We start from the raw sequence: 15,663 nt of genomic DNA, 5'->3' as shown, positions 1-15,663 counted from the left end.
GCCTGGGAGCGCCTTGGGATCCCCCAGTCAGAGCTGGTTGATGTCGCCAGGGAAAAGAAAGTTTGGGGCTCTCTGCTGGAACTGCTACCCCCGCGACCCGACCACGGATAAGCGGGAGAAGATGGATGGATGGATGGATGTTCGCGAATTGAAATGAATGCACTAATACATGTAGTTTAATCCACGTGAGTTTACAACAACAAAAATAATCGCTTTGTTTTTATATCACATCCGACCGGAGGAAAATGCAGCACGGCTCTCACTACCGATCATCCTAATCCCACGGGCAAACAATAATATGTACAATGTTAATATTTTACTGTATTATTAGTGTCTAATATTACTGCTATAACAATCACACATTGAGTTGTTAAAATCAGACCGTTGTTTTTTTTTTAAACAGTCTGAATGAAACGGCAGCTCTCAGGTGATCAGGTGTGTGTTTACCAGTGTTGGGACTACCGTGTTACAAACTAACGCATTACTGTAACGCAACTACCTTTTGCGGTTACTAATAACGTTACTAGTTACCTATTCCCATTCAGTAATGCCGTTATAGTTACTGTGATTTAAATGGGTGCGTTACTGCGTTACATTATGTGATGGAACTGAACCGAATCTCCCTGCGGATGTAGTTTACAGGCGAATACAGCGATGTCCTCTCACAGCACCATGGAAAAGTGAAAGTAACCAGAGAGGAGTGATGATTGGTTAACGCGGGGTAACATTTCAGGGTAAGCTAATCAGAGACAGAGTTGGGCGGGTCTTGCCTTATGGGGAAAATACACAGACACACAAACACTTGCTAACACACACACACACATACATGGCAACGCTCACCACCAGCACACACACACACACACACACACACACACACACACACACACACACACACACACACACACACTATGGCAGATGCAAGTATCAGCGAGAGCAGCAGCGCATTTACAACTTGGAGATATAACCCACTATTTTCAATGTGTGGGGATAAAGGACGCACACAATATTATGGTCAAATGTAAACTGTGTGCAGGAAAGAAAGCATTGTCCACATTGAATAACAGCAATGCCAATCTCCTGAAGCACCTAACTAATGTAGCTACATGAGGCTATAAAACTAGTCGCCAAAGACCCCACCGTCTCAACCACCGGCAGTGACCCAGATGGAGCAACACCATCCAAACAGCCACAAAACGATTTTTTTAAATCGCCACATGTCACCCAGAGTCAACTAAACAGATTGATTGCTGAAAATAGTTTGTTTGTCTTCAGTGTCAGTCTGACAGTTTATTATTTATCTAATTGTTACTGCCAAAAGAGTGTAGTTATTGTTTAATTGTTACACTGCCAACATAGTGTAGTTGTTGTTAATGTGTACACTGTGGTGATTGACATTATTCAGTTTCACCCACGGATCTATGGGTTGGGGTATTGTTCAGCACGGACATTTTAGTGAACCGGACTTCCTGTTTCCGCCGGTCTTCGCTTCCCGGGAATGAAGTTGTGTACAATGGTTTTCAGATGCTAAATAAAAGTCTAGCTTGTACCTTTGATAACCCGCCTCCGACTCCCATCTCTCGGCACTACAACACTGCCAAAAGAGTGTAGTTGTTTTTCAAATCAAATCAAGTTTCATTTATATAGCACATTTATAAACGATTTTTGGTGCTGTACATATAAAAAAAATAGCCTACAGTAGAGACACTTTACAGCAAATACAACAGCACAGATTGTTTTAGTTTTTATTTCATATTAGAACTTGATTGTTGAGGCTACAATAAAAATGCTTGCTTTATTGTTATTGCACAGATTGCAGGTACTGAGACAACGAAATGCAGTTTAGCTTCTAACGGTGCAACAAGCAGTAAAGTGAAAAGTAATGTACACAATCTACAGAATAAAATATAGAATGAATTTAATGATGAATAAACAGTGAGCTTGGGTATGAATACACTAGCAGCCTGTGAGCAGTATTAACAGTGTGTATGAATATGCTAAGATATATAAAGTATGAAAACGGTAAGCAGTGCAAGTATAGTATAAAATATATGGATATTAATTTCATGATAAACATTGTGGAACAATGATGAAAAATGTGAATGGAAGTGGCGACGTAAAACTGACACAAAACAACAACAAACAAAAATATTTTGAGAAGCCCCCACCCCCCATGTTGTCTGTGCTGTATGCTGCAAACTCTTTGTTTAAAACTAATTGGCCATCGGAATGTGTGGAGTAAGTCTCCCAAGGGGGAAGGTCACATTCCACAGCTTCCCCCCCTCCTGTGATCTCCCAACCCCCAGTCTGTAGGTTTGTGTTTGCAAATGTCAGTGTTAATTTTGGCAGCTGTTTTTGATTTAGTCTTAGTCTTTAGACGAAAATGGTTATTAGTTTTAGTCACATTTTAGTCATTCCTATCCTTCGTAGTTTTAGTCTAGTTTTAGTCGACGAAAACTCAAAACGTTTTAGTTAACTTTTAGTCGATGAAAAATTACATTTTAGTCAACTTTTAGTCAAAGTGTGTCTCTATACTCTCTGAACGCTCCGTCCCCGGCAGATCTCTGTGTCCGCTGCAGCGTGTCTGTTAGGCCCCGCCCCCCGCACACAGAGAGACACAGGGAGATCGCTCTTCTGGAGTGAAGAGAGCGGAAATAATGATATTGCAAGTTAGAAACGTAAGATGCATTTTGACAGACAAGATGGACACTTGGGGGAAAATATGCTGCATTTTGAATGTCCGATAGTCCACCATTAACACCTAACGAAAACTAAATATACATTTCGTCATAGTTTTCGTTATCAAGAATCTATTTTTAGCTCGTCATCGTCTCGTCTTAGTCATGTAAAAAAGGTTGTTGACGAATATTTTTCGTCATAGTTTTCGTTGACAAATTTAACACTGGCATATTTAAACTGTCGCACTTTCTGTTGTTTCTCTTGTGCATTGCCGGTATGAAAGGGTCTGTGCCGGAAATATCAAACATTTAATAAAAGTGAAAAACAATGAACAAGACTTAACGTATTCATCATAATTAATTATATTTATTCCGTTTGGATGTAAGACTTTTGACTTTGTTTAGAGCAGTGATCTTCTCTGCAGCAGAGAGCTAAGCGCTGTCAGACTGGACCTAACCCTGAAAAGTATTATCATCTGAAATTAATCATTATGTTATTAATATTAAATACATATAAGTATTTTTACAACTTGTATTTAGAAATACTCTGTTGTAATTATTGATGCATAAATGTGTTCATCCATTCAATGTGGCATCTGCTATAATGGGGTTAATGTATGATATTACTTAATAATACAATACATTATAATATATGAATATATGTTATGGAAATCTAGGGCCCAAACACAGCTGGAGAGTACAAGTCAAATGAACAATACAAATAAATGGTGAATCAAGCAAAGCTGTCTTTTGGTTATTTATTTGAAGCTTCAAATACACGATACAATAATATAAATATGTCACAAGTCGCACAGAGTATAAAATAGTCTGCGCGAGAGTGCGCAGAACAATGGAAAAGCAAAGGTTATATAGAACCCCAGTGGGAACGTGAGAAATCTGGGTTCACACAGTCACATATTGTTATTAGACACCTGGCCTTGAGTAGATAGCATAACGGTTCTCAGAGCAGGGAAGTTCGTGATGTGTCTGACTGTGTATGAGTCTCCCAGTCTGCTGAAACAGCTGTGGCCTTGCAGAGACTGGGAAACTCATAAGAGAATATAATAGAATAATAATGGTAAAAGCACAACAAGAGGAAATAAGAAGCATTTGGTTTAAACATATGAAAGATATAATAAGGATAATAATAAGGATGATAATAATAAAATGTTCCACTACATATGATAATTATATTTTAGTTTTATTCATTTCTTATTACATAGTTTCTCATTATTATTATTTTTATTTGTATCGCTCATCTTATTTTTGATTTTATTAATCTGTGTGAATCTGTGCTATCCTGTTTTTCACCGTTACCCTGTTGCTGTTTGAACTACTGAATTTACCCACGGGGATTAATAAAGGTCCATCTTATCTTATCTTAATGTATAAGTTGATTTACTTCAATCTACTGTACTGTGTAAAAACACCCCAACAATATTACAAAAAATATACTGCATAAAGCAAACAATATACTTTATTTGATCTAAAACTGATGTTTTTTCATTATACTAGCCTGTGAAAACCATAACAAATAAGTGATTAAATGCTACAGTATTCAACACACACAACTGCAGAGCTGCAAACATTGCAAACAGACTAAGGTCTACAACACCCAGTTCTCTTTGTGTATTTGTGAATGAAGCGCCATATCATGGTTAAATCCTGTAATTGAACAAATGGGGAAATTTGGCAATGCCCTCTAGCAATTTGGCAACACCCCTAGCCACTGGGATCCGCTGGGCTTTTGACTGGGACACACCCATGTGAGTCCTATCTGGAGTGCTACATCTGTACATGTGTGTACCAGGGTGTCAATAATAGTGACATTGAAGGTGCGGGGGGAGACAAAGGTTTTCATTTTCAACGTTTTTTGAATGACATTCCAGCTATCTGCTGCTGCAAATTGAAAGGTGGAGCGGCCAAAGGATGTATGGGCTTTGGGGATCTTTAACAGGATGCTTGTAGCTGACCGGGTGTTGTGCGTCGGGGGTGTGCGGAGTTGCAGTAATTGTGTGAGGTAGAAGGGGGTGAGGCCTAGGAGTGTTTTGTAAACAAACATCAGCCAGTGGATGCTGCGTCTGGTCTCAAGAGAGGGCCAGTTAGCCATAGAGTACAGGTCACAGTGGTGTGTCATGTAGGGGGCATTGGTGGCGAAGTGATACAGAACGTCTAAATGATCGAGAGCTCCTTTACACGCCGAGCGGTAGATGGTATCACCGTAGTCGAACAGAGGAAGGACAGTCATCTGGACCAGAGAGAGTTTAGCAGATGAAGTGAATGAGGAGCGATTCCTATATAGAAAGCTGAGTCTAGCTTTAACCTGGGTCTGAATTTTGGAGAGATGTTCTGAGAATGACAGATTACTGTCAATCCAAAATCCAAGGTAAGATTGAACTATTTCGAGGTCCCGGCCATCGGCGGTCACAATAGTGCCCGTTTAGGAGGCACCACTGCGGCCAAACCACATGATCTTGGTTTTAGTGGTGTTCAGGACCAGGCCAAGGGCAGAGAGATGTGACTGGATTCTCTGAAAACTATCCTGAAGAGTTTTCAGGACAGTATCTGGGGAAGGCCCAGCAGTGAACAGAATTGTGTCATCAGCATATAGGTGGATAGAGGAGTTGCCCACTGATTTCTCCATGTCATTTATATATATTGACAATAGGATGGGTGCTATAATAGAGCCTTGTGGTACTCCCTTAGAGATGGATAGGGGCTGTGTCATCAGATTTTCAGATGTTACACACTGGGTGCGCATGGACAGGTAGTTTTCAAACCAGGCTATTGATTGGTTAGTGACACCAATGCATCTAAGCTTTCCCAGAAGCAGTTGGTGATCTACAGTGTCGAAGGCTTTGGCAAGATCGATGAAAATGGCAGCACAGTATTGTCTGGAGTCAAGGGCATTGATGATATCATTTAGGACTTTGAGAGCCGCCGTCTCACACCCATGTCCTGCACGGAACCTAGACTGCATGTCAGATAGTATGTTGTAAGTCTTCAGAAACCATGTTAGCTGTTTGCAAACTAACTTTTCGAACACTTTCGCTATACAGGGTAGAATGGATATTGGACGATAGCAGTTGGGGTCAGCATGGTTTCCCCCTTTAAACAAAGGTTGCACTGAGGCTGCCTTCCAGGCAGAAGGTAGCACTGCTGTCTGTATGGACAGATTACAAAGGTGGGAGATAGCTTCTGCAATAATCGGGGCTACAACTTTAAAAAAGAAGGGGTCTAGCCCATCAATACCTGCAGGTTTGTTGAGGTCAAGTTTGCTAAGGACCTCCAGCACATCATTCTCACTAACTTCCTGTAGGTAGAAGCTGTGACATGGGGCTGCGCTAGAGAGGCTGGGTGGCGGAGTGTTGGTGGGGGGCTTAGGAGGCGCTATAGAGCCAAATAGGTTCCCACATTTAACAAAGTGCTGGTTAAAGAGCTCTGCTATGCATTCATTACCGGTGACTACTGTGTCCTCAATAACGAGGGAGTTAGGGCAATGAGAGGATTATTCTCCATCTCTTTCACTGTTTTCCAGAATGTCCTTGGATTGGATTATGGAAGTAATCAACATTGGCTTTGCGGATAGCCTGTATAGATTTATTTCTAATTTTCCTGAATGATAGCCAATCGTCGTGGGATTTTGAGTGACGAGCCCTGCGCCAGGTGGAGTTCTTGAGGTGAAGCAGTTCAGCTAAATCTCGGTTAAACCAAGGACTGCATCGGTTTTTTATCCTCATTTTATTTTAGTAGTAAGTAATCCCATTACATGCTATCCGTTACTCCCTAAGCCTGTTTACTACATTATACCTGTGTATGTAATGTAATGTAATACCTCAAACAGGCATTGTTAAAAATAATACATTCGATCAGATTTAGGAGACTGAGAGAAATAAAGGGGGTCAGTGGAAGCATCGATATTCCAACATGATATACATTACATGTCACTTGTTGACGCTTTTATCCAAAGCGACTTACATACTCAATACTGTGGGCAATGCCCACAGGAGCAATTTGGGGTGAAGTGTCTTGCCCAGGGACACAACGACATGCTGACTGCAGTGGGATTCGAACTTGCTATCCTCTGATTCGAAGATCAGCGCACTAATCGACTGAGCCACAGCCTCCCATATAGACATCACATCTAAGGATGTCGTATAAGGATCCTTAGAAATGTTGTGTGTTGTATACCTCACCCATTCTTCCCATCTTTGTAAGGCTTTACACTATGCCGTTGTCTCTCTGGCACAGATGGGACCAGCTTAAGCAAGAGGATGAAGGAGATTTTGGAAACCCACAGCCAGCATTGTACCCATCTGTGGGAGGGCTTCATGGGGAGCACAGGAACACCCAGGTTAGATTTCAAGTCAGCATGTTAGGATCTTAGCACTGAGCATACTGAGATCCAACTGTATGTGCCACACTGCAACCCACCTGATAATTTATGCAGCACTAACCCCTCTCCTATATGTGTTAAGTCTTTCCGAGGTGGAGCAGCTGCTGTGCGGATGCAGCGCCTTCATTTATCTGGGGATGGAGCGCTTCATGGCAAACATTCCACCTGCCAAACTGACAGCCCTCAGTCTGTGTGGTAATGTACACCATACAAGATTTGATATTTTAATGATTGTATGTTGTTTTTATAATGTTAGATGTCAGACTGAAACACTGGCAATATGCTGAACGTTTGCACATGATTACTATTGTTTATCCATACTTAAAACAACAATATGTCATGTTCTGCTTCTTAGGGGTGTCTTGGTCAATAAATAACAAGTGCTCAGTTTTTTTGCCTTGTTAAATAGCATTGGATTATGGGAGTTTGTCATTTCAGTCAGCTTCTCCGAGTTAGGATTCCTTCATTGTTAATTGCTCAGGTGTCCACAGATGTCGCTTTCTCTCTAAAACAACAATGAACTAGAAGGAGTAAAAGTGCTGGATCAAATAGTGCCACATTGAAAATCTGACTTTCATTTGCTCAGCTCTCTGATAAGATCTGAAAACAAAAATCCATAATATGGTTGTAATTAGTGCTGTCATCGATTTAAAAAAAGAACATTTGCCATGGATCACATGCTTCGTTGCTTATTTAGTGGGAATGCTGATACAGCATTCCAACTATCTGTTATGCTACGCACTAAATTCTTTATTATTCCGCCGGGTTATTTTGCACCTCTTCTTCTCCCACATTCCACATCGCAGAAACTCCGTTCAAACATTAAAACGTTCAGCTCGATCGGGAATCGATGGCTATTACTTTTCTTATTCATAACTTTCATAATTCCAGAGATATATCCCATAATTCATCACATGTTTAACATGGAAGTCAATGGAGAAACTCTTCAGACTTGAACAATCTTCATGCAACTTCAACTGCTAACTGCTCCTTCATACTTTCACTCAGAAACCTCATTCCAAATTTAAAATGTTACACATCTTTCTGACATTATTTGTGTCACACAACTTTTAAATCTGATTCGTACTTTTAGAGATATTAAACATTGTTCAGACCTTGGTAAAGTGTGATGTCACAGCTAGAGTGGAGGACAGATTTAATTTTGCCTTCATATTTTCTTTTAAACCTGCCATAACTCCTAAACCCTACATTCCTGAGACATAATTTAAAAAAAAAAAAAAAGTTAAGCAAAATAATTAAACAAAATGCCTCTTGAGGGCATGAAGTGACAAAAACATTCAACATGTCTCCATTAAACCCCATTGTAAGTTCAGCCTCATCTTTCCCCACCACAGCAACCACACACCTTTAAGTTAATCTGCCAAAAAGGCCACATTATTAACCCGAAAGTACACAAAAAGTACACTTCAGATACTCAACTTCCTTGACATGCTTCACGCTTTGAAATTTCACCGATATCTGTTACGGTTCTTCAACAAAACGTTCACATGTAAGAGGTTTATCTCTCATTCAGAACAATGAGAATGCTCTCCTCTCACTGATTACGACACATCACCATGGAAACCTTTGATCTCTGGACACGTCGTTAGCTCAAGTATAAACACCTGTGTCATGGAACACGATGATGTCATATCTCCAACTGACATGCTCAGAGCAGCAGACTTCAGATAATGGTTAATGGTCCTGCCCTCAACAGCTCTACGTTGATTATGGAGTGTCATCATATGCCGTTTCCATGGAAACGCATCCCTCGCCATGAAAAACGATGTCGCTGTAACTCCAATGGATACGGTCCGATCGTCCCCCAAACTTCGCTTGTATATCACCGGTCCATGCCTCAACAGCTTTACGCCAAATCTGAGATCTCACCATAGGTTGTTGCCATGGAAACGCATCCCTCGCCATAAAACACGATGTCGCTGTAGCTCCAATGGACACGGTCCGGTCGTCCCACAATCTTCACCTGTATCACCTCTCCATGCCTCAACAGCTCTACGTCAAATCTGACATCTCATCATATGCCGTTTCCAAGGAAACGCATCCCTCGCCATAAAACACGATGTTGTTGTAAAGCCGATGAAAAGGGTCCAAACAGCACCACACTTCAGATAATGGTTAACGGTCCAGCCCTCAACAGCTCTACGTCAATTATGGGGTTTCATCATATGCCGTTTCCATGGAAATGCATCCCTCGCCATAAAAGACGATGTCGCTATAACTCCTATGAAAATGTTCAGAAAGTGCTCAAACTTCACATGTGTGCTAACAGTCCAGCCGTGAAGACATCTACGGGACAGTTTTGAGATTTCTTCAAATGCCGTTGTCATGGCAACACAATGCTCGCCATGAAACACGATTTTCTCATAACTTCAGTGAAAATGCTCCAAACGGCCCAAAACTTCAGAGGTTTGGTAACGATGCAGCCATCAACGCATCTAAGCGTATTATGGGATGTCATCAAATGCCGTTGGCATGGCAACAGATCATTCGCCATCAAGTTAGTTCAAAAGTTTGCCTTTTACTTTCACTTTCTTTTCTTCTCTCATCACACATTCAAGCCCCCAGTGTTCATGTATCATTTCAATCTAAATTCTTCACGTTCTTCTTACACATTACATTTCAGCATAGCAGTTGAGCGTCAGCTTTTCAGCATAAAGCATTCCCACTAGCAATTTCTTCAGGAATTGCATTCTATAGTTTCTTACTGTTGTCCAGTGGTCTCGAGTCAGTGTAATACTGTACATGTAGCTTGTGCTGATTACTCTGCTTTCTTTGCCTTTTCGCTGCCATGCGATTCATGATAAAAACCTTCACTGGTTTTGGGGAAACTCATTTATTAATTTGCGTAATTTCTTTACAGCTTCCTTGAAGACAACCACTTTGCTGAGGTATGCGCAAAAGGGATATTAATTCAATCAGAATCAAACAGACAATATTAAATATTGTACCTTACATTATTTGGGTCACAGCAAGTAATATAAGGGTTGTCAATAAAAGATAGAAAAAAAGAAAGACTCCATTACCACTATCACTGCATGTAGGCCCTTGCACACTTTTTAAAAGAAGATCAATAAAGGAATCACCACCTCAACTAAAAGACATAATAATAATAATAATAATGATAGAGAAACAATCTATGTTTTCAAACATCTATAGCATATGTGTCTTTGTTATGTTCTAGATTTTAGGAAATCATAGTTCTTTGGGTTTGTTCAAACCTTTTGCAATGGTAACAGCAAACTGCTGTAATGACTGAGTGACTGCCTTTTGGAGCAGAGCTGTTTGTGGATTATGTAAGCCAGAGTTCCCGTTAGCCGGTAATTACCGGACTATGACCGGTAACATATGCTGAAGACCGGCAAATCTAAATCTCTCAGGTCAAAGTGTCCGGTAAAAAATTATTTCCGCTTAGTCCACATCAGTTGCGCAACTTGCGCCACTTATGTGACAGACAAAAGAGTATGTGACAGACCTGTATGGGTTGATTGTGCGTTGATCTGTTGGTAATGCCTCGGGGTTCCGGTGGGCATGTAAACAAATGCATAATGCTGCGCTATACTTTGCGGCCTCACCCGATTGCATAGCGACACTTATTGTTTAGGTGTCTGTTTTAATAAGCAGGTAGTCCTATCATTGACTAGCTAGATCTGATCGATATGGACATAAACGCGAGTAAAGTCTAATCTGACGGGAGAGAGAGATCAGCTGCTGCTGACGAGTCGACGCGCAGCTCTGCATGATCACATGTTGCGGTAAGCGGAACAAAACACACACTTCAGGTTAGAATATCACACTTAGCTATTTTTCATTACCTCTCAAACTACCTAAACTAGTTATAGATATGTTTAGTTTTACTGTCGGGTCACTCATTACTGGATCCGCGAGCTGCATGATACTGATGGGCTGTCAGGAGAGGGAAAGAGTGCTCCGTTTATTATTCCCGTGTTATTGTAAATTACCGTACACTCTTGAATAGTTAATCTACTATAATTAATTTGTTTAATATCGAATCATATCAATTTGTTTTAAAGCTCAATAAATAACAAAGAAGACCTTTGACCAGCACTTTTCAAATTGTGTCTGGAAGATTGAAACTTTAACGGACATGTTGACCGCGAACGGGAACTCTGATATAAGCAGTAAATGGAGCATTAGGCCTTATCTCTTCAAACCAATCAATCTTTCATCCCCTTTGTGGGTAAATATAGAAATATCCACGTTCTGCTGTGAGAAATCAATTAGGTATTCCTATCAGATCATGCTATGACATTATCTCAACATCACTCTACTAAAACATCATAAAACTGACTAAACCTGATGAGGATTGTTTACGAATACTATTCATTTCAGTCACTCAAAAGATTTTTGTTTATTCTTTTGCTCAAATTGAAAAAAATAACATTCATTCCAGATGTAAAGATCAGCCATATAACAATCCTTCCTTTTTTTTTTTTAAATGTAAGGAATTGGTTAATGGAATATAGTCTTATATGATGGAATCACAATAAAAATACTTTATTTATTGCGGGGAAAATTTGTTTTTGTGATAGCTGCTCCATTTTAGAATAAGTATTTTTTTTTTTTAAAGAAATAATATTTTGCACCATACAATTCAAAATATATATATTTTTATAGAATAAGATGTTAAGTTCATTTCTATGAAGTATTTTAATATATACATGTATTTAATCCTGTCAACCTTTGGTCCATTTGTGTCAGGTAGGCTAATGAATAACTTAACATTTAAATGTTTCTTTTTTCTTTGCATGATCTTTAAAGAACCCTTGGCCTTTTTAATTTATTTACATTTTGGGGACAAAAAGACTCCACACCACCTCCCCCTTTTTAATTTATTAGAGAAGGCCTTTTCCTTTTTAGCACTTTTTGAATAAATAATAACCTTCCCTGAGGAAACTTTAACTTCTTCACATCTTCAAAGATAGTTCACTAGTCTGTTTCATCTTTTTTATCTTCCTCCGTATTTCAGCAGCATACAGAGGTGGTGTGAGTGTGTGTCGACTTGAGGTGGACTCAGAGTGATTGACAGAGTGTCAGGTTGCCCTCACACGTCGCCCCAGGCCAGACATATGTGCCTCCCTCAAGCCTGGCGCTACTGCTGCTAACTATAGTGTGACTGACACCAAGGTCTGAAATCCAGCTGTTACTTCACAACAAGCACAACCCATCATGCTTAATTGGCTATCAGGATATGATAAGCCGAACGTAAGATGGCAGATTTGGGTTTCTCTGAAAAATAATGTCACCCAGCCAGCACCATCTGCATACATATGTTCTCTGGAAATTGTGGTCATTTGTCACCACTGCATTTATATGCGTTTTATACATCTCCCTTTCCAAGTGTATAGAAGAACTATCGAAGAGGCAGAAGGCCCTCCTTTCCGCCCTCCTTTCCGCTCCGTCATTGCAACGTTACTGCTGGTCCCATCACCATGAATGGAGAGGGGAAATAACTCTGGATTTGGTTTTAAATTGATCCAAAATGATATACTTACTTACAGACGTCTCTTTCCCAAAGTAAATACTTGTGAAAAAGTCTTACATGTCCCCTTTTATGTCACAGACTGACACATAAAGTGTATTACAACCGTTTGGCCACTAAAATAAATGCACAGCTCACTTCCTTAGGCCTAAAACATAGCAGACTCCCTGGAAGAGGACCTGCGTCCTATTTAGAAATGAAGGGCTCATTTACTGCAATGCACTATTCACTGGTCTCCCCATGAAAGCTATTGGAAGACTCCAGCTCATTCAAAACTCTGCAGCTAGACTACTAACGAATACCAAAAGGAGGGAACACATTAGTCCTGTCTTAGCTACTCTACACTGGCTTCCTGTAACTTTTAGAATTGATTTTAAGGTGCTTCTCCTCATATACAAAGCTCTAAATGGACAAGGACCCAGCTACATTGTGACTCTCTAATAAACTACACAGCCGCCAGAACACTGCGATCATCAGATGCAGGTCTATTAGAGGTCACCAGAAAGAGTCATAAGAATGCATCGGTGATGCAGTCTTTGTAAACTTCGCCCCAAAACTGTGGAACACGTTACCCAACAATATTAGGGAAGCCAATACATTTTACTGATTTTACACTATTATACTGCACTATTCTCTGTGATTGACATTGCACTATTTCTCTATGTTTTATTCCCCATGTTTTTATTTTTAATTATTTTATCCCATTTTATGCTTTGCTCTTGCTGCTTGTTTTACACTGATTTTATGTCTTATTTTGTACTGATGTAAAGCACTTTGAACTGCAATCCCCTGTATGAAAGGTGCTATACAAATAAAGTTATTATTATTATTATTATTTAAAGCCAATAGGTTTTGGTTTCAGGTGTAGGACTGGGAGATACATCCAATATACTTGATGTATTGTGGCTTGTCGTGTGTGGGTTTTAGTAAATGACAAAATATAAATATACATTGTCACATTATATCCTTCTAAGCGGCCAGCATTAGACACGCAGACGCATCCTCCTTGGCACGAGAGTGTTTGGTGTATCAGGCGTTTATTTGTATATCTGAAGGAAGTGAGGAAACAAGGAGAGAGACTGTCAAGCAAAAAATGTTTCATGTTTTGTTTTTTTTGTAACTTTATTTCAGAGAAAAAAATGTGTTTGTGTGCATAATTACTCAAACATAATAACAAATAATACATTTCAAAAGACCAATCTCACTTGAGAATAGAGTTTCACCACCTCAGGGTGTTCATATTAGCTAACTGTTGGTTGTTAATTGTTATTTTTAAAGAAGATGTGTCAAGGTGTATTATATAACTAGACATAGCCTTAAAATAGCAACATACTATTAATAAGTCAGATATTATTACTAAGCCCAGCACTAGTTTCAGGTTATTATACACTAATGAAACATGTATTTCTGCCTATTCTCCCTGGATCCTACACATTGCTCTTTTTTTTATAACAATAAGATTGCTTCTAAATTACTTCTTAACATGATTCTTTAACGGACAAAGCTTGAGGACTTGGCTCTGTTGTGCCAATGACTAGATGATTGATATCTTAGTGGACTGCTGCTGTGGCCCCAGGCCGCTCAGTAGCAAAGGGGGGGGGGGGAGGGCAGCCTGCAACGTCTTGCCACAGACACATTTATGATTGTAAGTGTAAAGGAAGTGAGCTCAAATAGCTGCAAGGCAGTGCCCATCCTCACTGCAGCAGATAATATAGTAAGATGACCTCACTGACACACACCTGGTGTCTCCAGTTCTCTCACACCTACAGGTCTACTCCAAGAGCTGGTACAGTAATAGCCAGTCATTAACAAATAAACTGACCTTTATAGTAACAGGATTTCTCTCTAGTTGAGTCCTGCTAATAGCATATGTTGCTGTGTGGCATGACTGATTGCCACATAGCCACAGGTGTTTCCAGTTCCAATGTGTAAAGTACAATAACATTCTGATGGATGCTTATGGCTTGAAGAGATGTATTGCCTCTATCTTCCACCTTAAAGTAATTCAAGGAAATTATGGAAAATTAAGGCAGCAAAAAAAAGACAAAAAGATCCCATGTTCATGAATTCAATTATTTACAATCATACCCTCATAGATATTATTCAAATCTCAACTCCAACTCAACTATTCATACACAACTAACAGAACACAATTGATCCATAGTTATTTCCAGCACTGTAAAGAAAGAGTACAAAACATGTGAGAAAATTCATCACTGAAACTATATACTAATAGCTGGCATTTTTTTAACTGTACCTTACCTTAATAGTAGATATTTAGTCGAAGCTATTTCTCACCTTTAGTCCCACACCTTTTCACACCATGCTCCATGATGTGTTTTGGAATAGAAAGTCTTTTTAATAGAGCGATTATTTTGTTATTCTTGAGTGGCTTGGCTCTATACTTAGAAAATGTTAAAACAGAATCATAATTAAAGCTGCAAGCAGCGCTGAGCGGGTCTTCGACGCTCCGCAGGCTGTGGTCCGCACGTCGACATGTCACGCAGGTGTTTTCCGGACTCAGCCGTTGGCAAACGTGGAAAGTACCAGGCCGATGGGACAACGTACATGGGAGTTACAGCAGTAATATAAACATCGTGTTTGATGGTGATTGATCTGTCACCATTGCAACGGCATATGATGGAATCCCATAATACGCTTAGATGTGTTAATGGCTGTATCATTACAAAACCTGTGAAGTGTAGGGCCGTTTGGAGCAATTTCACTGAATTTATGAGAAAACCGTGTTTCATGGTGAGAATTGTGTTGCCATGGCAACGACATTTGACGAAATCTCAAAACTGATACGTAGATGTCTTCAGGGCTGGACCGTTAGCACACATATGAAGTTTGAGCAGTTTTTGATAATTTTCTTAGGAATTATAGCAATATTTTTTTTTTACGGCGAGGGATGCGTTGCCATGGCAACAGCTTTTAAGGAAAACTCACTATTGTCATATTGAGGTATTGAGGGCCTGACCATTAACCATCATCTGAAGTCTGGTGCCGTTTGGATGATTTTCCATTGAGTTACAACAACACTGTGTTTCATGGCGAGGGATCAGTCGCCA

At 39.8% G+C, this 15,663-nt stretch overlaps 1 protein-coding gene across 2 annotated transcripts in view; it reads left to right on the top strand.

Annotated features, from left to right (window-relative positions):
- Window positions 1-15,663, top strand: part of LOC117460150 (cilia- and flagella-associated protein 46) — a 158,691-nt gene that overhangs the window by 124,993 nt on the left and 18,035 nt on the right. For both annotated transcript variants that reach the window (XM_034101408.1, XM_034101407.1), the window contains exons 54-55: window positions 6,927-7,029; window positions 7,154-7,266. In XM_034101408.1, the coding sequence (XP_033957299.1) occupies window positions 6,927-7,029; window positions 7,154-7,266 (216 nt within the window). The remainder of the gene's footprint in view (window positions 1-6,926; window positions 7,030-7,153; window positions 7,267-15,663) is intronic.

This window comes from Pseudochaenichthys georgianus, chromosome 15, assembly GCF_902827115.2.
Source record: "Pseudochaenichthys georgianus chromosome 15, fPseGeo1.2, whole genome shotgun sequence".
NCBI classification, from domain to species: domain Eukaryota; kingdom Metazoa; phylum Chordata; class Actinopteri; order Perciformes; family Channichthyidae; genus Pseudochaenichthys; species Pseudochaenichthys georgianus.
Note: the sequence above shows the minus strand (reverse complement) of the source record. Positions and strands in the feature narration are given on the sequence as shown.